This window comes from Tripterygium wilfordii, chromosome 17 (assembly GCF_013401445.1).
Source record: "Tripterygium wilfordii isolate XIE 37 chromosome 17, ASM1340144v1, whole genome shotgun sequence".
Taxonomy (NCBI): Eukaryota; Viridiplantae; Streptophyta; class Magnoliopsida; order Celastrales; family Celastraceae; genus Tripterygium; species Tripterygium wilfordii.
This window is the reverse complement of record NC_052248.1, coordinates 1,073,875-1,101,575: the sequence shown is the minus strand read 5'-3', so window position 1 is coordinate 1,101,575 and position 27,701 is coordinate 1,073,875. Positions and strand designations below refer to the sequence as shown.

At 38.9% G+C, this 27,701-nt stretch overlaps 7 protein-coding genes across 10 annotated transcripts; 3 read left to right on the top strand and 4 right to left on the bottom strand.

Annotated features, from left to right (window-relative positions):
• Nucleotides 1-538: 538 nt before the first annotated feature.
• Nucleotides 539-3,144, top strand: LOC119982473 (exocyst complex component SEC15B-like). Its single transcript, XM_038825864.1, has one exon. It carries the CDS (start codon nt 638-640, stop codon nt 3,038-3,040), a length of 2,403 nt encoding a protein of 800 aa, XP_038681792.1. The 5' UTR covers nt 539-637; the 3' UTR covers nt 3,041-3,144.
• A 369-nt stretch (nt 3,145-3,513) lies between these two features.
• On the bottom strand, nt 3,514-5,962 carry LOC119982474 (small nuclear ribonucleoprotein Sm D2-like). Of its 2 annotated transcripts, none has more exons than XM_038825866.1 (6): nt 5,874-5,962; nt 5,715-5,750; nt 5,004-5,028; nt 4,379-4,456; nt 3,866-3,970; nt 3,514-3,784 (listed from the first exon to the last, which is right to left on the bottom strand). In XM_038825866.1, the coding sequence occupies exons 2-6, from the start codon at nt 5,717-5,719 to the stop codon at nt 3,668-3,670; spliced, it is 330 nt and encodes a 109-aa protein (XP_038681794.1). In that variant the 5' UTR covers nt 5,720-5,750; nt 5,874-5,962; the 3' UTR covers nt 3,514-3,667. The 2 variants fall into 2 exon arrangements, with proteins under 2 accessions (XP_038681794.1, XP_038681793.1); XM_038825865.1 differs by having other exon boundaries at nt 5,836-5,949.
• Nucleotides 5,963-7,571: 1,609 nt separating this feature from the next.
• Nucleotides 7,572-11,655, bottom strand: LOC119982151 (caffeoylshikimate esterase). The gene is made up of 8 exons (XM_038825359.1): nt 11,124-11,655; nt 10,904-10,994; nt 10,761-10,793; nt 8,782-8,928; nt 8,560-8,690; nt 8,326-8,463; nt 8,150-8,248; nt 7,572-8,074 (listed from the first exon to the last, which is right to left on the bottom strand). Exons 1-8 carry the CDS (start codon nt 11,160-11,162, stop codon nt 7,682-7,684), a joined length of 1,071 nt encoding a protein of 356 aa, XP_038681287.1. The 5' UTR covers nt 11,163-11,655; the 3' UTR covers nt 7,572-7,681.
• Nucleotides 11,656-11,806: 151 nt separating this feature from the next.
• LOC119982152 (outer envelope pore protein 16-4, chloroplastic-like) lies at nt 11,807-14,027 on the bottom strand. Its single transcript, XM_038825361.1, has 6 exons — nt 13,887-14,027; nt 13,740-13,791; nt 13,628-13,659; nt 13,483-13,516; nt 12,730-12,797; nt 11,807-12,250 (listed from the first exon to the last, which is right to left on the bottom strand). The coding sequence occupies exons 1-6, from the start codon at nt 13,956-13,958 to the stop codon at nt 12,116-12,118; spliced, it is 393 nt and encodes a 130-aa protein (XP_038681289.1). The 5' UTR covers nt 13,959-14,027; the 3' UTR covers nt 11,807-12,115.
• Nucleotides 14,028-14,154: 127 nt separating this feature from the next.
• Nucleotides 14,155-16,083, top strand: LOC119982392 (60S ribosomal protein L22-2-like). The gene is made up of 2 exons (XM_038825730.1): nt 14,155-14,472; nt 15,729-16,083. The coding sequence occupies exons 1-2, from the start codon at nt 14,243-14,245 to the stop codon at nt 15,871-15,873; spliced, it is 375 nt and encodes a 124-aa protein (XP_038681658.1). The 5' UTR covers nt 14,155-14,242; the 3' UTR covers nt 15,874-16,083.
• A 2,471-nt stretch (nt 16,084-18,554) lies between these two features.
• LOC119982391 (magnesium/proton exchanger) lies at nt 18,555-24,020 on the top strand. Of its 3 annotated transcripts, none has more exons than XM_038825727.1 (10): nt 18,555-18,822; nt 19,042-19,190; nt 19,480-20,009; nt 21,076-21,251; nt 21,372-21,490; nt 21,585-21,745; nt 22,452-22,582; nt 22,994-23,210; nt 23,307-23,436; nt 23,562-24,020. In XM_038825727.1, the coding sequence occupies exons 3-10, from the start codon at nt 19,616-19,618 to the stop codon at nt 23,857-23,859; spliced, it is 1,626 nt and encodes a 541-aa protein (XP_038681655.1). In that variant the 5' UTR covers nt 18,555-18,822; nt 19,042-19,190; nt 19,480-19,615; the 3' UTR covers nt 23,860-24,020. The 3 variants fall into 3 exon arrangements, with proteins under 3 accessions (XP_038681655.1, XP_038681656.1, XP_038681657.1); XM_038825728.1 differs by having other exon boundaries at nt 19,042-19,207; XM_038825729.1 differs by lacking the exon at nt 19,042-19,190.
• A 299-nt stretch (nt 24,021-24,319) lies between these two features.
• On the bottom strand, nt 24,320-27,262 carry LOC119983014 (blue-light photoreceptor PHR2). The gene is made up of 4 exons (XM_038826654.1): nt 26,132-27,262; nt 24,854-25,083; nt 24,646-24,747; nt 24,320-24,553 (listed from the first exon to the last, which is right to left on the bottom strand). The coding sequence occupies exons 1-4, from the start codon at nt 27,125-27,127 to the stop codon at nt 24,472-24,474; spliced, it is 1,410 nt and encodes a 469-aa protein (XP_038682582.1). The 5' UTR covers nt 27,128-27,262; the 3' UTR covers nt 24,320-24,471.
• Nucleotides 27,263-27,701: the final 439 nt, after the last annotated feature.

Genomic DNA, 27,701 nt, shown 5'->3' with positions numbered 1-27,701 from the left:
TCCTTTGTCATGGTCCGTTTCTTTTTCTTGTAAAAGTATCGGAATGACCAACTCATACTTGACTGAGGCCTGAGGGCCAGGATTCAAGCCAGATCTTCACAGTTCCCGTAACAAACCAGAAGAAGTTGGCTGAGTTTGTTCTAGATATTCCATGTAAAGTTACGAGTTTTAGGTTTAAAATCTCTCGCTAATAATTTAGGGTCACACTCCCTGATACAAGAATTCACGAATTACCTCGATCACGAGGAGATTAATTTCTAAGAATGTGATGCACGGTCCGGAAATTTACTCCGCTAGGATGGGCTCAAAGGCAATGCATTGGTGAGTTGCCACGATTAGTCTAACGAAGCACGCGTTTACGGTGCTTACAAGACCAATAAATTTCTTGAAAGAAGAATTTTCTCAATTATATTAGACTTCTGTCAGGGATATTACTATTATAACCCGCTACTCAGGACCAGAAACCCTTAATCTCCAACGTTCCCAGGGCCAAATTAGTCAAATCGACATATCCTAACCTCTCCCAGTCGCCCACCTCCCCATATTTGCTGTCCAAGTAACCACCCTGTCCCTTCCAAAACTCTTCCGCCTAAATATTCTCCTTTCAGTCCACCGATTCTCAACCGTACTTGGCAAAATGAACTCCTTTAAGGGCCGCCGCAAAGTGGCCCCGGCTGTTGCAGACGGCGGAGACTCCGGCGCCAAATTAGACCAGCTCCTCCTCTCTTCCGCTCTCTGCAACGGCGAGGACGTAGGCCCCTTTGTCCGTAAAGCCTTCGCCTCTGGCAAGCCTGAGACTCTTCTCCACAATCTACGCCACTTTGCGCGCTCCAAGGAATCTGAAATCGAGGAGGTCTGCAAGGCACATTACCAGGATTTTATCCTCGCAGTGGACGACCTCCGATCCCTACTATCGGACGTCGATTCTCTCAAATCGGCCATCTCTGACTCCAACTCTAGACTCCAGTATGTCGCTCTCCCTCTCCTTAACTCCCTTGACGCGTATCTAGAAGCAGAAACTGTCTCCAACAATATTAATTTGGCTCTTCATTCGATAGTTCTTTGTATCAAGCTTATGGAACTTTGCGTCAGAGCCAATCATCATCTCTCCAATGATAATTTCTATATGGCATTAAAATCTGTTGATTCAGTTGAGCGCGAGTTTTTGCACGAGACGCCGTCATTGACGCTGAAAAGGATGTTGGAGAGTAAGATCCCGGCGATCCGATCGTATATTGAGCGGAAGGTGAGCAAAGAGTTCGGGGACTGGCTTGTGGAGATCCGTGTGGTGAGTAGAAATTTGGGGCAAATGGCGATCGGTCAAGCTTCCTCTGCGCGGCAGCGAGAAGAGGACCTGCGAATCAAGCAGCGCCAAGCAGAGGAGCAGAGCCGTCTCGGTTTGCGCGACTCTGTGTACGCTTTGCATGAGGAAGATGATGAGGACGGGGCAAGGATCGGGGATGATGCTGGTAACGGTGGCAGTGGTTTGTTGGGGTTCGATTTGACTCCTCTCTATAGGGCTTATCATATACACCAAACGTTGGGCCTTGAAGACCGGTTTAAGCAATATTACTTCGAGAATCGGAAACTTCAATTGACTTCAGATTTTCAGGTATCTTCCATGACTCCCTTTCTCGAATCTCATCAAACATTTTTTGCACAAATTGCTGGATTTTTCATAGTAGAAGATAGAGTTTTGAGGACTGGCGGGGGTTTGATCAACAAAATGGAAGTTGAGAATTTGTGGGACACTGCTGTTAGTAAGATGTGTTCAGTTTTAGAGGATCAGTTTTCTAGGATGCAAACTGCGAACCATCTTTTGTTGATAAAGGACTATGTGAGTTTGCTTGGAGTGACTTTGCGGAAATATGGGTACCCAGTAGATGCTTTGCTAGATGTTTTGAGCAAGCATAGGGATAAGTACCACGAGTTGCTGTTATCAGACTGTCGAAAACAGATTGCTGAGGCACTTTCTGCTGATAAGTTTGAGCAGATGTTGATGAAGAAAGAGTATGAGTATTCAATGAATGTGCTTTCATTTCAGATACAAACGTCAGATATTGTACCAGCATTTCCTTATGTTGCTCCATTTTCATCTACAGTGCCTGATTCTTGTCGGATTGTGCGATCATTTATTGAGGATTCTGTGAGCTTTATGTCGCATGGTGGGCAGCTTGAATTCTATGATGTTGTTAAGAAATATTTAGACCGCCTTTTGAGTGACGTCTTGGATGGGGCGCTGTTGAAGCTTATAAACTCATCAGTACATGGGGTATCTCAGGCAATGCAGGTAGCAGCAAACATGGCTGTAATGGAGCGTGCTTGTGATTTCTTCTTCCGCCATGCTGCACAACTCTCAGGGATTCCCTTGAGAATGGCAGAGAGGGGTAGGAGGCAGTTTCCTCTAACTAATGCCCGTGATGCAGCAGAAGAGATGCTATCTGGGCTGCTTAAAGCCAAGATCGATGGTTTCATGATGTTGATCGAGAATGTGAATTGGATGGCCGATGAGCCGTCACAGAATGGGAATGAATATGTGAATGAGGTGTTAATATACTTGGAAACTCTGGTTTCCACTGCCCAGCAGATACTTCCGGCTCCGGTTCTTAAAAGGGTTTTACAAGATGTTCTTTCTCACATATCAGAGAAGATTGTTGGGGCTTTACTGGCGGATTCAGTTAAAAGGTTCAATGTAAATGCCGTAATGGGAGTTGATGCAGACATCCGGTTGTTGGAATCTTTTACCGATAATCTGGGACCTTCGTTTTCAGATATGGATGCTAACCAATTGAAGGCGGCACTTGCAGAGGCCAGGCAAATGGTTAATTTGCTCTTGGGCAGTCATCCTGAGAATTTCCTGAATCCAGTGATAAGGGAGAGAAGTTTCTATAAGTTGGATTACAGGAAAGTAATAACAGTTTCTGAGAAATTGAGGGATCCTTCAGATCGATTGTTTGGAACCTTTGGGAGCAGGGGAGCCAAGCAGAATCCACAGAGAAAATCTCTAGATACATTGATAAAAAGGCTTCGGGATCTGTAGGCTTGTAGGCTTGTAGCTGTGGATTTGATTGTTTCAATGTGAACGGGAGGATGATTAATCCCACTGATTTGGTGTCTTTTTATTGAGTACCGTTGCACGCTCTGAATTAGTTTGCATTTGTGCTATTTATATATTGTTGGGCCGGCCCAGCCCGGCAGGGCCCAGAGGTGGCCCGAAACCTTCATGGGCCATGCCAACACATCTCGCTACAGTTTGCAGTTCGGCCCACGAACCTCAAATCCTATGGGTTAATTATTCCCCTACTTAAATAATAAATATAAATAAAATAACATTTAAATTGAGATGGGCCACGTGGGCCGGCCCACAAATGGGATGTGCCGGGCCTAGCGGGCCAGGAACCCCAGCCCAGCCCCTGAAGAGGTGCTGGGCTTAGGTCATAGTAATTCCCAAGCGTTAATACTTTACCTAGCACCAAAAAGAGTGAAGGCATAAAATATTAGCACAAAACCACAAACAAAAAATATAAAACACAGTAGAAAGAAACTTCCCAAAACAACTACTAAAAACGAACCAATATCTGATACTATGCAGACATTTCTCTCACAAAATGCAGGAAGGTAGTTTGTGTTTCCTTCGTGCCCAAAACATCATTGACACCATTACATATCACTTTGGATTCCTAAGCACGATGATAACAGAATCTCCGCGGAGAAACATCTTACTGATGAACCTATCCTTGTTGACTGGAAGAGCTTTCTTTTTGCCTTTCCCAGTTTTTGGCACCTGAACAAGATAAGGCATTAACTAACTGTATTGACAATTTCTAGAATACTATAGAAATTGGACTGACAAAATAAACCAAACCTCAGTCCACATCTCCCTAACGTTTTCAAGAACCATATTACAGTGCCGATCAAAAGCCCTCACACGACCGAGAAGCTTCCTGTTGTTTCTGCAGTTTATTAGCACCTGATGAAGAAAGATCACTTCGTAATTAGAACACAATAGAAGAACAACCCATATGAGTACAGTGTTCAGTCAGAACAATCGCTCAAAAGCAGCAAGACATGTCCTGTTTGGGAATATGGAAAATTGAAGCATGTCAGGTTGACACAAATAACACTAACTACTTCTTGCTGAAGCAAATAAAACAATAATTTAGAGAAAACATTGATCAGGCCTATCACACAGCCTACAAACCAAACTCACCTAACTCCCCAAGGTAAACAGGTTCAGGTTTCCCAAAAACCCCAACTTAATGTGTCACCTCTGAGTCTCTGATTGTATTACGACACTCTATTTACAATTAAAGACTAATCAGTTTAAAAGATTACAATATCAGCAAGAAGAATCACAGTTCCTAACAAAACTGCCTACCTGGGTGTTATTCTTAACACTCATCATCAACACGGAAAGTGGCCCAGTGTTGAACTCCTCTTCCTCAGTCTTGCCACCCTGTCATGAAGATTTCTTAAGTAAGTGCAGTGCCTCTAGCTTAAACAAAAAATTCAGGGTGATGGATTGGAAGAATAAGTCATGTGAAGAACACGACAAGTGCAGCCAGTAAAAAAAGGTTTAAAAGTAAATGCAAAATTTGAAGCTTAATGAACTGAAAATTTTTATCAGTTTGTTTTGCATTTTCCTTAAACATAACAGGTCAAAAGCATGCATTAATAAACATATACATATCTATTTTGGTTTTTGAGGGTTCAGTAAAAGCAAAAGGAAACACCATATTTTAATAAAGAAACATCTGCTAAATCTACATTCCCTCCACCTACTTCGATCCCCTTTGCACTGCCATGTAGAAACATGGTCAAGCAACCATATACCTACCAATAAAATGTTAATGATAAAAGTTTGAAGGCCCTTTTTGAACAAGGCTATGGAGTATGGACCCACTTACCAAAAAAAAAGTATGGAAACAGCTTGGGAAGAGCATGAACAAGGTGCAACACAAAAAAAAAAAAAAAAAAACACCATAAAGCCATAAGATACTTACAGTTGCATCCTCCTCCATTGGCTTACTGCAAGAGAGAAAAAGAGAGAGAACAATATTAGTATATTGAAGTCATATAACCATAGGTCCATAACCAACTACTATTAGAAAAAAAAAGAAGAAAAAAGAGTGATTCAATTCAATTGCAACTACGGTATGAGTAATCTGTGAAAAATACAACGCAGATGATGCACAACCATACTCTGTCACTACGTAATAACAACCAGAAGCTCTAGATGTTTGGCTTTACCAAAAACATAAATGTTGTGCATATGCAAACGAAGGAAAAAAAGAGTAAGAGATGGATGGAACAAATTAAGAAAGCTCATAGAAATAGAACTTCCAACTTAGTTTTTGTAATTTCAAATTTTACAACGGATTCTCATTGCAAAATACAGTTCCCAAGCCAATTTCAAAGTTCACATAAATTCACCAGTTTATTCTCCTTAACATCCTTAAGACATAATCAAATTACTCCATGAACGCAAAAAGAGATCCGCATGTATTAGGAATAAAATTCGAAGCAGATCCACTGATGAATAGAATTATAGCAGTGCCCTATCTCGGACAAAGATCAACACAACTAAAAAAGAGAAAACATAAAGAAGAAATCCAAAATAACACTCGTTTGCTCCAAAACAATAGCTCAACAGTCACTAGTCACTACATACTCGAAAAGTTTCAAAATAATGGAGAAAAATTGGCATAGCGTACCTCATGTTGAAGCACAGAAACTAACTAGAACAGCAGCTGCAACAAAGATGAAAGAACAAGAATTACAGTTTTCTGGTAATCTCTAGTTAAAAGAAAAGGAAAATCGAAAGAGAAAACTAACAGTTTCAATCGAAAGAAAGGAGCGACCAAAGAGCTCACACAGGGTTAGGGTTTAGTCAAGGGGTTTCGGGATCTATCGCTCGAGACCTGAACGAGGAGGAATAAATGGGAAGATGACATAACCGCGGTCTACAAAATTGCTATGGGCTCGACAATGCAGTGTGGGCCTGCGACTAGCTATCTAAAATCGAAATGATGCATTATGTGGCCCAAATGACGTTGTCCTTGGGCCTAGACGAGATCTATATTCGGAGTCTGGAGTAAAGCCCATACGGAAGAGTTCAGCCTCACCCTTTTTTTTTTTTTAAAAAAAAAAATTATTATTATTGACATATTACATATAGAACTCGCACACATGCAACACAAACGACTCACACATGCAACAACATACTCACAAATATACAGAAATATAGAGCCCGTAGGATTCATACCCTGCACCGTGAATAAAAATACACGAAACAAATGGTTAACTAGTTAAGTTGAGCACCAGTACTAATAATAATGCAATTACAAACGAAATTTGATTTTTATCCAAAAATTTGTAAAAAAAACACAAATTTCTTTATGAGTTTACCATTGATGAAAGCAATCAAACATCATTTGAGATTCGCTTAATCCGATGGGAATTCAAAAAGAGACCGTCTATTTTCCACCTCCTCTTCAGAATTTCCAAGACAATACATACTATAAAGCCCCAAATATGTAATGTCATAAGCAATTTCAATCGATAAATAGTAAGAATCAATATTTATCATGCATCTTTTGGGAGTAATAATAGCTTCCCATGGGAGGGGATTTGACAGCTTTGTCTCCCAAATAAGATCAAACATTTTATTTGGCGGGCTATTCGTGGAATCCTCCTTTGTTATGAGAACCTTAGATTTCGGCATGTGGTCCATGACAGTTCTTGTTGTTTTTGTGGATGTTCGGTGGAATCGGTGTCACATGCTCTTATTTCTTGTTCTTGGGCGAGGGAAGTTTGGATGGCTGTTGTCCCAGATATTTATATGCAGATTGGGTACTAGTTACAGTTTAATGATTGGATGCAATGGGTGTTTGCTTTCTGCAAAGCAAATGATGTGTGTTTGATCATCTGTTGTGCTTGGGCTATCTGGAATGCCCGGAATAGTTTTGCGCGAGACTATCTTAATGAATTCAATCGTGCCTTTGCAAGTCAGAGCAGTAATAGGGTTAATGCGGGGCCAACACATCTTGGAAGGTGGTTGCCTCCCTCTCGGTTGGAGTATAAATTAAATGTGGATGGAGCAATTTTTAAGGGGGAAGGGGCGAGTGGGGTGGCTCGATATTGCGTGATAAGGTGGGACATGTGAGGATGGCTTTTTCTGAATATGTTCCTGGTGCTTTGAACCTACTATGGCGGAGGCTTTGGCAATACTCAGGGGTTTGCAGATGTGTAGGGATTGTGGTTTCAAGAGTATTGAGGTAGAGACTGACTCCTCAATTATGGTCACAGCATTGACAACCATTAGCTACCAATGGTCGGCTTTTGGTCACCTTATAGACACTATTATGGAGTTGGTGGCTCAATTAGGGTCTGTTACTTTTCATTATGTATCTCGTAATTACAACCAGTAGCCCATACTCTTGCTAGAAGATCTCGAGAGGTAACGCAGGGTTTTCAAATTTGGTTGGAGGATTTCCCTTCATTTCTTAACACCCTCATTACTACGGAGGTTGTACCCCCTAAGGTGGTTTATTGTTAATGGAATGTTGTTGTTCTTATCAAAAAATATTTATCATGCATCTCCCTTTCCAAATGTACATTTCAAAGTGTCTTCTCACACAGTAACACTTTACAACAGCCATTAACAAGCACCATGATCAGCCTACATTGCAGAGAGATGGAGCAAGCGACGTCCATTCAATCCACAAAGATAAGTTCCTTTCTTTGCAGGCGATGCAGAGGTAGTGAATCTCTCAATTACATTCACATTTGTAGGTGATGCAGGTTTAGTACCGAGCATGTCCAAGCCGTCCTCAAATGGTTGAACCTTAATAGCACTGCCTTCGCCAGTGCGCTTGTCAAGCCAGGTGATGATATCCGCGAAAACTAGGGCAACGTTCTCTTCCGGCTCTCCTGATGTCAATCCATGCCACATTCCAGGGTACAATTTTATTGTCTTGTCTTTGCTGCTCGCTCTCTCATACAACGCCTTGCTTATTTCCGGGTCAGTAACGGTATCAGCTTCACCGTGCAGTACAAAGAATGGGAATGTCACCTGCAAAAAAAAAAAAAATCAAAGTTGGTGCTCAAGGAAATTCCCTCGTCCAAAGATATGAAAATTTAGAATTACCTCATGTAAAGTGTGCTCAAGGCTCATGCTAGTTCTGAGCATTTCTAGCGCAGTTTTCAGTCGAGGTTTGTCTTGGTATATCAACTTGTTATTCCTTATCTACACGTCCATTGCAAACAATAAGCAACCATGATTACAACGATAAATTTTCGTACTTTTCAACCGAGATTTCTCACCATTTCCCTCTTAACAGGATCTTTGAAAGCAGAATCAATTACGTCTTTCGTGGGGACTATCTTCCATTTCGGAATGATCTCCTCAAAACTGGTCAATATGTTAATCACTACAGGGTGTGGCTTCACCTTCTCCGATATCTAACAGAGTGTCATGGCAGAATCAAGACCTAAAATAGGCATTTCCCAAAGAAAACAAGTAAAAACCATACTTTCAATCCAACCTTTGTATCATACCTTGCACATCGGAGCAACAAGAATAGCACCATTGTAAAAGGTTGGATTCTTTTTGTGTATAAGTAGTGACACTGCACCTCCCATGGACTCCCCATACAAGAATCTGCCTTTGTCCCTGAGCTCTTCCTCCGCTGAGAAAAGAATCAAACCATATAATTAAGCTCTCGCGCTAAGCAAAAGAATTAATTTATACACACAAAAGGCTGGTGAAGGAATTCATACCACAAACAGACTTGAAATAGTCATGGCAGTCTTTTACTATATACTCAAACTTCTTTATGTAACAACGAGCACCCAACGAGCGTCCATGTCCTTCATAGTCGATTCCAAATACAGCATATCCTGCTCCCGCTAGTCTAATTCCGATTTCTATATGTATGTGTGTATGTTTGTATATATACATCAAAAAGAAAGAATGGAAATTCATTTTCAATACCACCAAGATAATAACTTTTCAATCAAGCAATCGATATTTCATGGTGACGAGCAGTTTTCCTTAAACATCAGAAATATGTCAAGGTAAAATGTATGTATGCATTCACAGTCTAGCAGAAAAGAAAACATATGCAGCTACAATATTCATAATCATAATGGGCCAAACTCTGATTCATGAATTTTGCAGTAAACGTGGGCTTCTTGAATTGTTGAGCCCAACAAGCGTGGTAGCTCACCTAACCAACCAAATAACCAAACCCAGCTGACCCCACAAAACCACAAAGTCACAAACTTGGTCAACCCTGTAGTCTGATGTATATAGTTAATAACAGAAAGCGTAGATGTAGTCCACAAAAGGTTTCACAGTCTATACCATAGTCTATACAAATACACAATAAATAAACTGTGAGTAGAACAGGCCAAAACCCACTAACGAAGAAGAAGCCAAAAAAGATAAGATTGAATCAGAAAACGACCCATTATGCAGTAGGTGTGATAATGATAAGAAAAAAACAATACAGTACAAGGTGATGGGCATCCATGCTGTACAAATACGGTCAGTTTTGTTTTTCTTCAACAATCATTTTTGTCCAACCACAAGTCCACAACTCAAGGAAATACAAAAATATCAGTTTCTTCATACAAGATCAATTATGACAGCAATTAAAGTGGTCATTGAGGCACCCCTATTTCTAGTAAAATGTTTGGCAACATAAGCTAGGTAAATATATTAGACAGAGCCCAAGGAAACAGGTTCAAACCATACCAAATATACAAAGACAGACCTTTGAGAAATGGTGTCTTTTTATTGCAGGAGAAAGCTTGTGTGGTTTGTGTTTCCAGTGAGAAATTGAACAAGAGACTGTTTTAGGTAAACAAACAAGTATTTTTAGGTAAACGAACAAGGGTCTAATGAAATCATTAGTCATAATTCATGTTTCTTTCTTTCCCAACTTTTTTTTATATATAATGCATAGAGAGTGAGAATTGACAGCGAAATTGGAAAGGAAAAGTGGGTTTCCTAAGATTGAAAGTGAAGGGGTGGGTAACCCATAATTAATTTGTTTCACAAAAAGAGAACAAAAAGGTGAAAAATCAAGAACCTCCTCGAATCTGATATGATTTCTCAAAAAGCATACAAGAAAACAGCTTTAAAAAGAAAAAAGAAAAAGAATACTAATAAAACATGTAGATTGGAAAGATGAAGATGACATTATGATAAAATATTGGGAAAAAGTTTTATAAAATCTGTGGCTTAGTCAATTTTAGTCGTATCTCATGTGGTTCAAAAGTTTTGAGATTCAATCTTAACATTTTAGCAGACTTACCCGGACTATCTTATGTCAACGCCGTTTTTTTTTTTATCAAGTTATGTGAACTCCGTTAACGAAGGTATCACATACATATAACGTGAAATGTGTATGTCAAAAACACATGTAAATATACCAAAAACGACGTGACTAACTTCTGTTAACTCCAATAACGTGGCGTCACCTACATGTCACGCGTAACATTTGTAAACCTGCCAAAAACGATATCGTTTTTACAGACACGTGACTTTGCTGTTAACAAAAGTTCTTCAGCCAGTGGTGTGCTAACACTAATCAAACCACAAGAGGTGAATCTCAAAACTTTTGAACATTTAGGTACATAATTTTTTCCCTAAAATATTTGCGAAATTAGGACTTCAAGCCCAGAAAAAACAAGCAATAAAGAAAATGACGAAGAGGATAGAAAGGGAAGATGATAAAAAAAGCATTTATTACCTCTCATGAATCCACTGCACTCTGTGCCATACCCTGCAACATCATTAGTGAATGTTGAAAAACTGCTCACATCCAATCCCATCAGGGGTAAAACAGAAGAATCTGAGAATTAAGAGAGAGAGAGAGAGAGAGAGAGTACTCACCATGGCAGAGGAAAACAAGAGCTTTTGGAGAAGAGAATGGCATCCATCTACAAGTGAATTGCTGCACTCCTCTTGAATTCCTTATGTAACTCTGTATACACACAGTTTATGATTTACAAACATTGTGTATGTCAAATAACAAAACCGACCAAAGATCACTAATACAACATAAACAAAATGAAGCAAAGAACAAACAGTAAGATTGTAATAGAACACTTACCTCTTGGTACGTAACAATCATCTTCCTATGTTTAAGCATACACAACCAAGCACTTGGTCATGGTCTCAAATGTTTCATGGTTATCGAAGAGCTCGATGATGGAAAGTGAAGGGTCAAAGAGATCAGGGGAGAGCCAGGTTCAACAGAGAACGTTGAAATATCAAAGGACTTAGAAAAAATGGAAGATAAGGACACAAGTAACAGAGATATGGGTTACTTATGCAGGCGCACTTGCCTATAAGATGTTTGTTTGTGAGAAAGTTTCAAAATGGATGACGTGTCTTCTGTCATGAATAACTCTGAATGGTGCGAAGTGTGGATGCTCATGCAGTCCGGCCCCACAAACTCTCTGTGAGACAAGACTCTTGAGACCATTTTTGGCTTGCGAATTGCCATCACGATGGCTCGAAGACTAGTTTTTGGATTTACCAGAGTTGCCCAAAAGTGATCCTGGAGACTGTTAAAACTTCACCTAATAGTTTTGGATATCTCGGATTAGCATAACCCGACCGAGTGATTTATACGCAAATCCCCCACTTCTCTCAAACAACTAATGCATTTTCTGAGCCTAATAACCAATGGTGATGTGTTTGGACTGAGATTTCCAACAAGGTCTTGAGAAGATATGTTGAATAAAAAAAAAATTTAACTCCTAAATTGAGAGAACAGGTCTCTTCCAATAGTTTTGCACCTCAATCATATAGCATTGAATTCTTTCAGTGCGCCAAGAACTGGTTCATAAAGACAAAAGTTGGACAATTACTGAAACAAAATAACAGGTTCCTTAGCTAAAGCTACACCAGCTACTTCAGCTGCTAATTATGCCCAAAAGTTTTCATCAAATGACTGAATGAGTACAAGAAAGTTACTTGAATAGGATCTCTTCTACAGGCTCCACCTACCTCAGTATCCTTGGACTTCTAAGTAAACAAGAAAAAGCAGTAAAGACGGGGATCTTTTTGCTCCACCTCAGGTTTTCAACAGAAGATTTTTCAAGATGACTTAAAGTGGTCAGCAGCAACACTAAAGGCAGAAACCAGGCCAGCCATCGATATCATCTTTGTCCCACTTCGTGTCCCAGCTGCAACAGCCGCGCCTGCCACTGCACCAGCAATCAAAGCATTCACCTGTAAGTGGGAAAGAGTCAAAGACATTAGTGATTAGCATCGCTGCATCATCAAGCTGTGTCAGATCTCATGAGTAACACAATCCATGTTCAAACGTTATATAACAACTGAAGAACGGAAATATCCTATTCAAGATTACTTGATAATTTGAACCACCTCCACAAGTGGTAAACGTGGTTACGATCGACCTGCTAGTTGCAGGTTCCAGTCCCCATCCCCAGAAAAGAAGAAGAAGAAATAACCCAGAAAAAATCTAATAATTGGAGGATTAAATGTCCATGAATAAGTTTAGAGTAAAACTTGTGCATACATGAAATCATACAAGCGATGGCAGATACTTGAAAACCTTATGCTCGAAGAACCAACAAAAGGAACTTGAACTATGGGATCTCCAGAGAAACATATAACGAGATCAAACTTCGTGTCGCATAAATAAATGATTTTTAAGAGCAGATGTCATAAAGACTTCACAAACTAACCCAATCATTTTTCCTTCGATATCTTTTAAGTCCACATTGAGTAATATTTAGGATTCCAGCAACATATCCTGTAGAGTAAAAGAAAACAAACATGAATAAAAGTGGGGTGGAGATTAGTTGGAAGCTCAGGAAAAAATTGCAGCCACCATAACAAGCAGCATCCTTTAGACACAGAATCAGAAAGATTATCTCACAGAAGAGTAGAAAATTTAAATATGGATGAAGAAGAGGAGAAAATGATTTGCATCATGAACAATAATAGGCATATTATCTTGATGAGTTGTCATTACGTTTACAAAAATAATTATCTTGAAAACAGAGGATAATTTTTTCCCCATATTATAGGTCAAGCACAAAATCCATAATGCAATTTGTATCTTTACTTCATACTGTCATTACACAACCAGTAAGGCAAAACAGGATGAATTTGCAGAGGAAGAGTTGAATCTATCAACATTATCAAAACCTTAATCCTGAACGATTTGGGCTCGACTATAATCCATAAGAGAGATTCACCTTAATTCTCCTTCACCATTCACTCTAATCTAAAGCCATGGTCTCCACAAAACTTGAGAGCAACTTGAAAAAAAATACTGCATGTTTTTTCATACACAGAGAACAGCATGTGTATTAAAAATTGTTGCAAAAATTAATGCACAATAGAGCATATGAATAAGGACTTCAAAAGCAAGCCAAATTCATCCTCTTCACTCTAGAGTTATAGAAATACTGTATAGTTACTGGCGAGCTTACCGCATTGAAAGCCGTATTTGCCGATTGACTTCCCCTGCACATAGAGCCAAACAGAAATGCATCTCAATGTGAGCAAAACTATACGCACAACGCAGCAGTATTACAGAAAACAAATAGATTCCAAGAAAAGGTCGAAGAACTATACCACATACGAAGCACGAGCAATGCCGATCAGGTCTGTAAAAAAGTAGTCCGTAAAGTTAAAAACAAATATACATATCAACAAAGCTGGATTGGATATTAAAGGTCGCAATTACCTCTTTTCCGAGCCTCGTATGGACCTCTACATGCCCCCCATAGTGCACCTGCCTGAAAGAGAACATCAATGGTGCCTTAACAATGATTGATTTTCACAAATACGTTTGTCGGAACTGTGGAGGAGAAACCAATTCATTTCTCGTTACCGTTCCCAAGCGGATGACGGAATCGACGGCAATGGATGTACACGGAACGACGTCAATAAGATCCTTTTCCATCTCTCATCTCCGGTGTTCCTGCCGCATCACTGTCTACATAGAGCTTTTAGCTGGTTAAAATGAAAAAAAAAAAAAAAAAAGAGTCAAAAGACTAGTCGCTGACGCGCTGTAATAAATAAACGGTGTCGTTTTAAACAAATTGTTGCTCGGCCCCGGTCCAATCGAAAAACCCTAAAACCATAAGTGGGCGGCACATCGCAACAAATTCACAGAAATACCGCGGCATTGTAGAGCCGTGCATCTCGGCTGATTGATTTTGTGACTGGAGAAGTAGGGAGGGCACAATGAGTCGAGGTACTGCAACGGGAGCCAAAGGGAAGAAGAAGGGAGCGACGTTCGTGATTGACTGCTCGAAGCCGGTAGAGGATAAGATTATGGACATTGCCTCATTGGAAAAGTTTCTTCAGGAGAGGATTAAGGTCGGCGGCAAGGCTGGTGCCCTCGGTGACGCCATTACCGTGACACGAGAGAAGAGTAAGATAACAGTTACCTCCAGCAGCGACTTCTCTAAGAGGTAGTCATTGGTTTATGTTTAATCACTGTTACTCCTTGAATCTGCGTTAAGTTTATACAATTTTGAGATTTCAGTTCCTCGATTTACTTCGTTTCGTTAGTTTTATGTCGTTTTTTATCCTCGGTATCGTGCTTTGGTGAATTAGATCTGGACTATGGTTCTATATCCTGCATTTGCATGTGATTCAATAATTCAGTCTACACAATGATTAGGAGTTTAGTTTTCAATTTATGGCCGAATGGACCTATGATAAGTGTTTGATACTCTCTGATTTCTCTGCCCCTTGTGTGCCTACTTTTATATCGTCTTCAGAAGGCTGTTGAACAGCTTTGTTCAATCTAGCTTTATTTGGTATTTACATGGTTATATATAGCCATTGGGTCATGGTGGGGTTTGGTTCCAATTTGATTTTGGAATGTTTGTGGTTTTTAATCATGATTGTTATATTTATTAGAATGTGGAGTATTTGGAAGGTGTTGCTTAGTTGACAAAGAGTTACAGATTGATTGGTGAATATGTTTGCCACTGCTAGCGAAAGAGTTTGTTCTTCATTAATAGACTAATTTTACTGAGATGTTTTTCGTCAGCACAAGCATTTGGTTCAAAATGAATATAGGAGTCCATGATGGAAATTCTAGTCTATGGATTAGTATCTTTTTTTGAGATTGCTGACATTATTGAGATGAAAGTTAGGATGTTGGGTGATCCATTCCTCTCTTCTTCCTCATTTCGACTTGGTTGTTTTCATTTATCCAAGCCCAGTATGGTTTGAGATAAGGCTTTGATGCTGATGATGATGACAAATGAGTTGTTTTCATGGTCATTTACTCTTAGTCATCAAATGCAATAACACGTGGAATTTTGGGTTTTCCATGTTTACTTAAAGTTCCATGATATCCCATATCTACTGCACCCTCAATCTCCTCAATGACTCCACATTAATAATTCTTTTTGATCAGAACTTGACCTTTATAATTAAGCTTGATTGTTTATTTACTATTAAGGAACATAATTTCTTTTAGACTTTTACTGATAGGGAATCTTGTTTGTCTGCTATTATTGACAATTGGCTTTGTACCTTGAAGTTTTGGTTTTTTACGCTCAATTCCTTGTAGTATAGACTTTTTGGAGGAAATCAATGTTTCAAGTTTGTAATATTCTCTCTTCGAGGTTGCACATTCCTGGTGCTAGTTTAATCAAATATTATTTTTTCTTTCAGAAAAAGATAGTTCAATCACTATATTTATTTTTCGCAGGTATCTTAAGTACTTGACTAAGAAGTATTTGAAGAAACACAATGTGCGTGATTGGCTTCGGGTGATTTCCTCCAACAAAGATAGGAATGTTTATGAATTGCGTTACTTCAACATAGCTGAGAACGAAGGGGAAGAGGAAGAGTAGAGACCTAGCTCTGTATCTTCTTATATTATCCATTTGATTTACTTGTTTTAGGCTTCTTTATATACTTCATTGGTCAGATGACAGACTTGCTGTGGTTGTTTTGTGATCTTTCGTAATACATTATCTGCTGATAACTTAAAATTGTTCTAATGTTTTAGGGGCAATTGGATATGATGCGGTTTCTTCTCCTTATGCTCGCTTATTTGGCTAGTGATACTTATAGCGAGGAATTGCATTCCATTTGTATTTTATGCTATTGATGACAGGCCAAGGAGTTCTGGTGCCGTACTGTTTCTTCTCATTACTGTTTTGGTTGTTGGCAGGAAGTTTCTCCAGCGCTGGCAGATGAACGGTCTATTGTTGTTTTGTGTTTCAATTCATAGACTCGTGACTTATTTTTCTATTGGATGTATTTTAGCCTTATTGCCAGTGTGATCTGCCTTGATCACCCTGGATCCTGGTATTCTGAAGAGGTGTTGAGAGTAGACTTGTTCCAGGGATTGAGATGATTCAATGTACATGAAACCGTCGAACTGTACTCTGCGTTATGCATTGATATGAAGTTTACCAAATGCTCTCCTAGAAAGGTCATCCTCTACGACCGCAGGCCGCAGCTCTTGATTTTGCGCACCCGGCACCAGAACTTCGAGTCCATTTGGAACAAAGTCATACAAGCCCAAGTTCAGTCCGCAGCATGATCTGCGGCCTTAGCTCCAGTCTTGTCTATAGCGGTATGGGTTCCCATAGCGTCATACCTGACATCCATACCTTCCCGTTCCTTATACAGTGCTTTAATCCCCCGTCTCATCTCCTTACCGGAAAACAAATCCACGCGCAAACCCTCTTCTTTGGGCTTGATGGCTACCGCTTTGTCCAAACATCTCTCACTAATATGTACTCCTGTTATGCCATATTGGACCTTGCCCATAAGTGTTCGATGAGATTGTCTACTCTGATTTACCGTCATGGAATTCCATCATTAACGTCAATGTTAATTGGGATTGTTGGAATTGCACAAAATCTGTTCGGTTTGATGCCTGAGAGAAATGTGATAGCTTGGTTTCTGGGTGTCGTTTGTGCTTGTGCACGCGGAGGCTTGGTGAATGAAGGGGAGTTTCTTAGGAGGATCAGCAAGGAATATGCCATCACTCCTTTGATCCAACAATATTGATGCATGGTTGACCTTTATGGTAGAGAGCTGGCCTCATTGAGGAGGCCTGGAATGCAGTAAAATCCATGCCAATGGAGCCTGTTGCTTGTTTGGGGAGCTCTGCCGACTGCTGAGTGGATCAAGGATGCATGGGTGTATTAACTCATCCGAGGCTGCTCTCAAGTGGGGTGACATCTTTTTGGGACAAGCCAAAAATGGTCTTTGACACAATTCAAGTGGGTTAACACGACAAAAAGGTGGTCGAAACAGCTGTTGTATTATAAGCTTCCATATTATTTCTGGTGTGTCCTAATCTCACCCATCAAAATCAGATCTCCAACTGGTTGCATAATCTTTTGACAATTTGACTTTCAACATGATTATTGCTTGCTTCATTGATAATTTTCTGTTCTTTTAAGCATCCACCATCGGAGGCATTTGAAGTTCTACAAACACCGTTTATGGATAAAATTGAGTGCTGGATGTAGGAGCCACTTTGATACTTGATATTTGTTAGAAAATTTACCCACACTCCATTTGTGGAGAGTCGCTTAATTTGTGAATAGCAGCAATAGTGTGACCCACTCTCAACATTTTATGATTATTTTTATTGAGTGAGTAGCACTTAAATGAGAGAGGGAGTTAAATTTAGGTATTTTGAAGTGCTTGAGAACATGTCTCATTATGGATGTATAGGATTGAAGTGTATTCTCAAGTGTCTCATTATGGATGCTCTAAACGTTCCAAATAAGAGTAGTGAAAAGTGAAGGGAATTCTATAACCTTCCTTAAATGCAGAGGTCTTATGCATCTCCAACCATATATCCAAAATAGAATACATGATTTTATCTATTTTAAACAACAATTTATTTTAGGGGTACATATCCTAATATCACTTGAACAACATCCCATCTCAACGTCACATTTAATAATTTAATATTTTTAAGATATTAAAATAAAAAATAATTTCTTTTGATTCGGAGATGTTGTGTATACCCCAACTTTGGAATATACAATTACAAGTCACTCACCACCATAATTGGGAAGTCTTTGAGGTGCCAATTAGAACAGTTCAAATTAAAAAAGATACCCATAATAGGTCATCACTCATTTTGGACACCATTAGCCGTTAGGTTTAAATCTCCAAACGAGAAAAAGAAAATGACAGAACGAAAAAAAAACAACACATCATATACCTAGTCTAGTCTTGAGCCAAATTTTATATCCACTAAAATAAACGAACTTAAAAGAGAAAATAACACATAAAATTCCTAATATTGAGTGGATTGTGAGCCAAATTCTTTAAAATAAACAAATTTAAACCAAGTAGTCGTTTAGACCTAAAAAATCGATTATATTGTGTTAGATCGTGAAAACTCGTTATCTTATCTACTTGCTACTAGCTGTTCTTTCCCTGGCCAATGTGGGACTTCTCATTGTGTAAGTAATCTCTTATACACGGAATGGTCCCCCACGAAATATTAACCAAGACGTGGACAATTTGTCGTCTCTTAAATTAAATTAATGGCTCAATATTTTAGAGTTTAAACATCTCTGACTCTCTCTAGTACGCACCTCCATCTCTGCTGCCTTCGTTCATATGGAGATGATTCCGATTCAAACAAAGCTTTCTTAATTCGCAGATAATAAAAGAATCTCCACCATAAGTCCAAAATTCTCATTTTCTTCATATGTTTATCTTCTAATTGTCTCCGGAATCTGGACACCACCAGTGACATCATCCCTACGCGTCGCCGGAACTCCGCCGGCTGTCGTCCATCTCCGGTTTACTACGACTTGGTTCGTTCTCGTTAATCCTTTCCACGAAATGTATAATTTGGTTTGGGTCGCATATTCCTTGGTGAATGGTCAATGGAGTTTGGTCACAAATTTATGTAAATCTCGACACATAAAAATCGAAATGCATGTTTTTGGATTTTTGGTTCTCCTTTTGGATATTTTTCGAGCAACTGCATATTAATTTAAGAGTTTCGGTGCTTAAATTCATTTTCGATGCAGGAGTGGCAGGTAGATTTTGGTGAACAGATGGTGTGTGTTTGCTTGGTGAACAGAATAGTTTGTCGTTTTCTATAGAGAGCACATGGAAAATCATGTACTAATTGCGATTGGACTGAACTTGCAAGAACTCAAAACTGCCTCAGTTGAAGGTTCCCCTTCACCAGATGTCAGGAATATATTTATCTTCTGCTTCTTTGGGAGTGACATTATCTTCAGGCATATCATTATACTGCTATTTCATTTGAGAAAGATGAACCATAAATGTGAAATAAAAGTTAAGAAAAGAAAAGATTATGGAATGTGAAGACCTGCACAGTTTGCTCTTAATTCTTTGTGTTGTTTCTTGCAAGTTTGTGTTATAAACTTCTCCTGATGCTCTTTATGGTTTTTCTTTGAATATGAAACTTGCGTTTTACTTGTTGTGTACGTGTGTCATAGGTTAAGTTACTGCTTTGAAAAAGAATGTTTTGTGGCGCACGCTTGAATCGCTACTGAAGGCTACATAAATAAACTGTTGAGACCAAGCGTGAGTTGTGATGTCACAGACTTGAACTGTGACTGAAGGTTGATTTCAATGGAATCAGTACATAGGCAAACCATTGAGAGCATAATTGCAGTTTCCAATACTTCTGGGGAGGAGAAATGTGAAAGCTACTTGCTTTTCCATGGAGAAACTGCTCTGGGGGAAGCATTTAGGGCCTTTTTATATTTCTTTGGTCTTGCTTACTGTTTCATTGGATTATCAGCCATAACGTCTCGTTTTTTTCGGTCTATGGAAAATGTTGTGAAGCATTCCCGAAAGGTGATAGAGATAGATCCTTGCACTAATGCTCAAGTTATTAGATATGAAAAGGTGTGGAATTACACAATTGCAGACATTACCCTGCTGGCTTTTGGTACTAGTTTCCCTCAAATATCGCTAGCTACTATTGATGCTATACAAAATCTTGGTCAGCCATACGCGGGAGGTTAGTTTGTCTTTTCTTCTCATCATCGTCTTCTCCCCATATAATTATTCATATAAATTTTTATGTTATATCTTGTCTTGCTGGATCATATGCTCTGTTTTCTGGATTGAGAATTAGTCCAAATGGCAGAAAGTCCTCTGCCTTCTATTTTTTGTTTTCTCTCCTCAATATTTTTGGATGATGAATTACTATCACCATGTTCTAATTTAATTTATATTTTTCAACTTGCTAACGTTTCCTTCATTTAATTCTTATTTCCTAGTTTCTTGTTGTCTTGCCCATTTTTTTTGATTGGAGAAAGGTTCTTTAATCAATCTAAGCTATCTGGAGAAGGGCATTGGGCCTTTTTCTTTATATTGTTTAACCATGGGATTAGTTCAAACTCTTCACTTTGCATGGTTTACTTGCGACATACTTATGATATGGTAGAAAAATTGAGGAACTGAGTCTATAGCTATCCAGCAAGCACTTTTTTTTTTAATATTTAGTTCTTACTGTTATTCCTGAAAATGTTGTAGCAAAAAGATAAACTGTTATACATTGTGTTGTAGAAGTTTATGGTGTTTTCAGATATGCTAAATAAGAAATTCACTTAGCTTATGAGATTATAAATGAAACTTTGTTCATATGCCCGATGGCCCGATGCCAATTTGATTGAGCTCTCTCTCTCTCTCTCTCTCTCATGTGTCAATATGTGTGGGTGTGAGTGCGAGGATTTCTATGTGTGCAGTTGTGCACCATTGTGTGTGTGCGCCATAGAGAGATGGAGAGAGAGTATGGGTTTTTGAATTCTATAATTTTTGATAGCTTAGAAGAATGCACCGAGCCATTAGTTAAGATTATTTCAGTTGATTGAAAGCCGAAATTAAAGCAATCAAACTAAAATGCGATTGAAGATTATAATTTTTACACATTTATTCCATTAATTATTTTGAATAATCTTCTAAGCTGCATGTGCAAGAATTTGTCTATTCCACCTCTGTGTCTACATAAACTTTGTCTAAGATATCCCCATCTCTTTTTCATACCTATGTATTGACAGTCTGTAGGACTGCATAACCTCCAGGTTTGGGTCCTGGAACACTTGTTGGTTCTGCTGCATTTGACCTATTCGCCATCCATGCTGTTTGTGTTGTGGTTCCAAGAGCTGGTGAATTGAAAAAGATATCTGATATAGGAGTATGGCTGGTGGAGCTCTTTTGGTCCTTTTGGGCTTATGTTTGGCTATACATAATATTAGAGGTATGTCATACAGTATCCTCTAATATAATATGTAGGAGCAAGCCCCATATCTATATGCAGCTCTGATTTACCTCTGGAGGAACCTTTGTGATGAAGCAAAGACATTATTTTACACTGCAGATATGGACTCCAAATGTCATTACCCTTTGGGAGGCATTATTGACTGTACTGCAGTTTGGATTATTACTGATACATGCTTATGCCCAAGATAAGCGTTGGCCCTACTTATCTTTTCCCTTGTATGTGCTTCTTTTTCCTTGAGTGGGAGAAAAAGTTTCCAATTTAAGATTTGTCTCTCTCTTTTCCCTCTGATTGTTTGCTGTATATTTGAAGTGCAAGAACCGAGAGGCCACAGGAATGGGTGCCAGAAGAGGAAACTTCACCTATACCTGAAACCGTTGTCCATGGTGATTGCTCTGAGATATTTCAACACGGGAAAGGTGGAAACAGGGATCCTGTTGATATTTTCTCCATCCATTCAAACATTGAATCAGGTATCAGTCTGATATTCCTCGTGTTGATGAATTGGTGTAGATATAGTTCTCTATACTATGGCAGCTCTCAATAGTACTATAAAAGCAAAAATTGTATATGCATAGAATCCAGACCAGATTTGTTTTACAATCTTAATGAAGGAGGTTGACTTGGTGAGTCGATGACACTATAAAATAGTCAACTTCTATTAGTTTTTAATAGCCTTAAGATGTTAATAACATTTAAAATTGTGGAATATGAAAAAGTTTCTACTTATGTAAAAGGTAAGGGAACGTTTTTTACAATTCATATACTAGTTTTGGCTTCTCTTTTATGTTGTTTGTTGTACGGTACTAGCATATATTTGCTATTGGTATACCATCCTCGCTATAGGGCTAGGAATGGCAAAGACCCAAATGAATAGGAAGAGAAGTTTGGATTATGTATTCTTTTTTTACTTCATTAAGTGATAATTTGATATGTTGAACTATGTGCGCATCTGCATAAGAGATATATTATGGTGTCAGGCAGTTTAGGCTTGGTTTATTGCCTACTGAATACTGATAGTCAAGAAAGAACTAAACAAGGCATTTGATGTCTTCTGTATGGACAATGTTAATACTTCCAGGATTATGATGCCTTCTTTCGGGGCAGGGGGTTTTGAACTTTCTACAAGTGCAATGTGCTTTATATCTTAATTTTGTATCTAAAGGTATAGCTCTACAGGTCCAGTGTATGAAAAGGTGCCTGTAAATGATGATGAAGCTGAATCCTCAAACAAAGATTGTCACAAGGGGCCATCAGAAAATCTTCATGTACTGACACTTTGGAAAGAGCAGTTTGAGGAGGCATTCAAGGTATACCATATGTCTGTTCATGCTGAATGCATCAACCCTTTTTTTGAGAATTTATGGGGTAAATATATATATCTCTAGCTTGAGAACCAATCTATGGGCAATACTTTCCTCTGTGCCCACAGCCCGTCATCATTGTCATTGTCAAGGTCAGGACAATCGATTGTAACAATGAAGATATACGTTTACTATTATCTGTGAAACCCATGACCTGGTTTCCTACCGCTTAAGTCAAATTTACCCATGTGATTTGGATGCCATTAATCCATTTATGTGCTTTATTAGTCAATGTTTTCTTAGCCTTAAAAACATTTGACATTTCTTGAACCTCTGCTGACAGTTCCTATTTAAACATTTACCCCCCTTTCAATGGATCACAGTAACACATGAGAGTAATTTTAGTTTCTTGTACAGTTGGAAAGCCAGGAATCAAGGAAATTGGATAATATCTACCTACGGATTGGAAGAATTCTTTGGCAATTACTTCTCGCACCATGGAGATTTCTATTTGCCTTTGTGCCTCCATATCACATCGCTCATGGTTGGATTGCCTTTATTTGTTCTCTATTATGGATCAGTGGGATAGCCTACATTGTAACGAAGCTCACAGATATCATAAGTTGTGTTACAGGTATTCATCCTTACTAGTATGAAAGATCCTGGGACTATCCTGCAAATAGAAGTTATATCTTTTCTTCCTCATACATGTATACTTGATTTCTCGCAGGAATAAATGCTTACATCATAGCTTTTACGGCATTGGCAAGTGGAACATCTTGGCCAGATTTGGTGGCAAGTAAGATTGCTGCTGAACGGCAGACAACAGCAGACTCTGCTATCGCAAACATCACGTGCAGGTTTTACTATGAGAAATTATTTTAGAGATTAGATGAATAAAATTTGTGGACAAGTTACACTAGAAAAGTTTTGTATATCTTAGAAGTTTTGACTGTTTTTTCCCCCCTTCTGTACTCTTTTGCAGCAATTCAGTGAATATATACATCGGCATTGGCATTCCATGGCTGATTGACACTGCATACAATTTCTTCATGTATAGAGAACCACTGCGAATTGAAAACGCCGGGGGGCTCAGCTTCTCATTGCTTGTTTTCTTCTCAACTTCTGTAGGCTGTATATCGGTTCTTGTCCTCAGGCGTTTAACTCTGGGAGCAGAGCTTGGGGGACCAAGAGTATGGGCCTGGGTGACTTGTGTCTACTTCATGCTGCTTTGGGTCATTTTTGTTGTGCTATCCTCTCTCAGAGTTTCTGGCATCATATGAGATTCTTCTTATTATGTTTTCTCACCACTTAGTCATTTACCTATTCTGATAACATGATTGTGTTTTTTTTGAAGAAATCTTCATCTGTATTACCATTCCATAGCATGAACAACCATCTATCACAGTTTTACGATAGCATTCGAATATTGTGCAGACTGATACTTGTCCACCTAAGTGAATAATGTCTATACACTGTTAATTACTGTACAAACTTGTTTTTTGAATATCCAATATGATATGAACTTAAATCCAGATAGTTAGACTGCGCGCGAACGTTTTCTACCTGAGGACAGTATATTGTTAATACACAGTCAAAGTTCTAAACCGTCTTCATGAACAAAATCAACGTAGCCCACTTAGGTTTACCTAACAGGAAAAGCTTGTATAACTAAGGGATCTCTTGTTCAAAAAGTTTTTTAAGAGTCAGATTTTCCACTACCATAATATGACAGATTATCAATACAAAATCATAGTGGCACGTAGATCAAAAGTTCAATAATAGATGGTATTCTCCAATGTCTAGCAAGTAGCAGCTACATTTTGAATAACTACGGGAAAGTAAAATAAAAGATCCATAAACAAATTTCCTTTCCATCTCAAGTAATTACTTTCTCAAGCAAGAGTACCCGTACATGCTGTCGCTGGAGCAGCTTCAACCTGTTTCGTTGCAGAAGCATACTTCTTGGTAATGAATCTGAGAAAAACCAAGATAAGAGAAGTAAAGAGAAATTATGACAAGGAAACAATTGATCTCAGGAGAAGCAAGCAGCATGTTTTTTAAGTTACCTGAAGAAATCCCTCCACAACAACTCAAACATCAACCAGTTCATTCCAGTACCCGGTGAGCCATTACCACCATCATTCCGCTTTGTAGCAGCAGAAAATGTTCTGTACATCACATTGTTTCATTGGTCATAAGTTGGGACATAATAGATAAAATTATTTGATGCAAGTATGCAACTCAAAAGATGTAGAAAATGGATGTTTGGTATACCTTGTAGTAGATTTCTTAATCTCATCGAAAACAGAACGAGGCGATAGGCAACCCATGGCTAACCACGGAGATATTTTGCAGGAAAAGCTGGCACCATATATGCTGTCAACTCTCCCACCCTTGGCTCCCTCACGAGGTTGCGGTTGGCACTCAGTAGCAAACTTTTTAAGCCTTTGAAGTGCTTCTGTCTCCCCTCCAATCATAGAGTTGTGTGCAGCTGGCTTTCCGTCCTATATAACAAAATAGCAGACGATACTTTACAGCATAAAGGATATGAAAATTGGAATCAAATAGAATTCTCTTTTGAAATAACATTTCACTGAAGTACCTAAAACTGTATTAGTCGCTGTTAACTACGCTCAGTACAAACAGGGTAATAGACCATAAAAATCAGACTAAAAATTGGGTTTAACAAATGATAGTGACAATGCAACCTTAGGCATTCATTAAGCATCAGGATATGGATCCTACGACCAAAAATTTTGAAGCCCGGTAAAAAAAAATTTAAATATCAACAACGTGATTCTCAAACTCCTTTCCTTAAGTTGTTTACACAAAAAAGAAGCAAATCATCCAGGATAAATGAAGGGTAAGTCTTCAGCATACTAGTGGCATGTAGTTAAAGCAAAACTCGACCCAGCACTTTACATGGCCTTTTTCTTAACTACATAGGTTATCTTCAGTAATATACCTATCTCGTATGTTCACTCAAAATTTATAAACTTAATGCAAAACATTTTCTCTTAACTATGAGCAACAGAGTTATTGCTGCTAACATCCTTCAAAACCAATTTCACACGTGACTAACAATAACACTATAGGGTAGAAGCATTCGGGAACAGCCAATCCATCATGCACTGCCTAATGCCAGATAGTGGCTGCAAAGCACTAATTGAAGCCTAGTTTCATATAAAAAATGAAATGAGCGTAAAGAAGCCAGGATTTTTCTACTGAAATCTGCCTAAATTGCTTCTAAAATTATGATTATCATCGATAAATCATTCCCTAAACCAAGCATGATCAAACAAATAAACAGGGGGAAAAAAACACATGTACAATGTCCATAGAACAATCATCATCACGGCACAGCATTTTGATGATGGCAGATAAGAAATAGCAGTTTTAATTTGCTTTTCCAATATTGAAACTTGAAAGCCTAGAACTGTCGCATGATCTGTTCAGCTGTTCCTTTTCAGCTACCTTAATTTCCATCCAATTCACATAATATGTAAATAACTTCAGCAGGCAACAAAGCTGAATAAGAAAAGAGAACCAAACCTGAGAAATTTTGGTGTTTGACTGGACACCCAAATCCAGCAAAGATGGAATCTCTCCAGGCTCCACATCTCCACGAGATGGCATCCCTTTCAATTGATCCAATGCTTCAATTGTCTTCCTTATTTCTAGTCCCTGCACTTTCCCCTTAAAACTCCCATGGTTTGTGGGCATTTCCTCCAACTTGAAAGGCAAATCATCTAAATGGTACAAAGTACTCCCCCAAAAGTACTTCACATCCACCCCCTCATCCTTCATCGCCGCCTCAATCTTCTCTTCAGCTTCAATCTCATCACGAGACACCTCTTTATGTGCATACACCGCATCAGCCCCTATTGCCTTTATCAATTCCACCAAGACGGTCTCTGGCTTCCCAACCCTGACAACCAGATCGGACCCTTTACCTTGGAGGTTCTTGCGAAGGTCAGTTACTGATTCAATCAAGAATTGAGCGCGATAAGGTCCAGTCTTATCGAACCCAGAAGAGGATTTTCCATAATCTCTAGGATCAAAACAAAAGACAGGCAAAACAGACATGGACTCATTGTTGGCAGTGTTGAGACATTCGTTGTCGTGGGTGCGTAAATCATTACGGAACCAAACAATGGAGGCTCGACGAAGTGCAGCACCATTCGACGGGTCAAGCGGGCTCCGAGCACCGAAAGAGAGAGGGTTTGCGAGAGGGTTGGCAGAGATTGTGGACTTGAAGGAAAGTTTGGTGGGAGAGGGAGAGGAGGAAGTCAGAGAGAGGTGAGTAAGAGAGGCGGCCTGAGTGGGTACCTTGACCTTGTTTGGAGAAGAAGGAAATAAAGTATAAATTTTGGGTTGAATGAAAAACTGGGTAGGCAGGATTGTGGAGGGAAGAGAGAAGGAGAGCGATGCAGTTGCAAATGGAGACTGAGAAGATATAATGGCAAGTGGGTTTTGCTTTTGGTCTTGGTTTTGATCTTCTGTGGATATGGCTTCTGTGTTTTCTGAGATTGGGAGATTGGAATCCATGGCAGCAGAAGGCAAGACAACAGAAGGAGTAGCGTAGATTGGAGGTTGAAGATAAGCTGCTGTTGTCGCCACAATCTGTTTGCCCTTTGGCCGCACCTAACCTTTTCTGCTAACTTTCAATTTCGACATTTTTTTTATCAAACTTTTCAGGCCCATTCTTTAAGGGTGTTTTGGACATCATAACGATTGGGTTTGGTGGCACTGGCAGCCACACCAACTCTCTTCATGGAAATTCGGAAATTATTTTATTTTATTTTTTACAATAACACCATCCAATTTATTAAGGTGTTAGAATAAAAGTGAAATGATTTATTTAAATAATTTAATCACTCAGATGATAATTTAGTAATGAATCTTTCTAGAGTCCAATCATATTGCCATAGGAGATACTAATTACGATTTCTATTATAAACAATACTCTTATGACCACACTTTGTGTTTTAACTAAGCTTACTATATACTTATTCTAATTTAACCAAACAGAGCCACTAAAACTTTCGGACAGTTTTACACTCTTCAAAATAAAAAGTTGCTAAAAGCTACATTTTAGAGTTTTTGTGAGCATTTGTTAGGT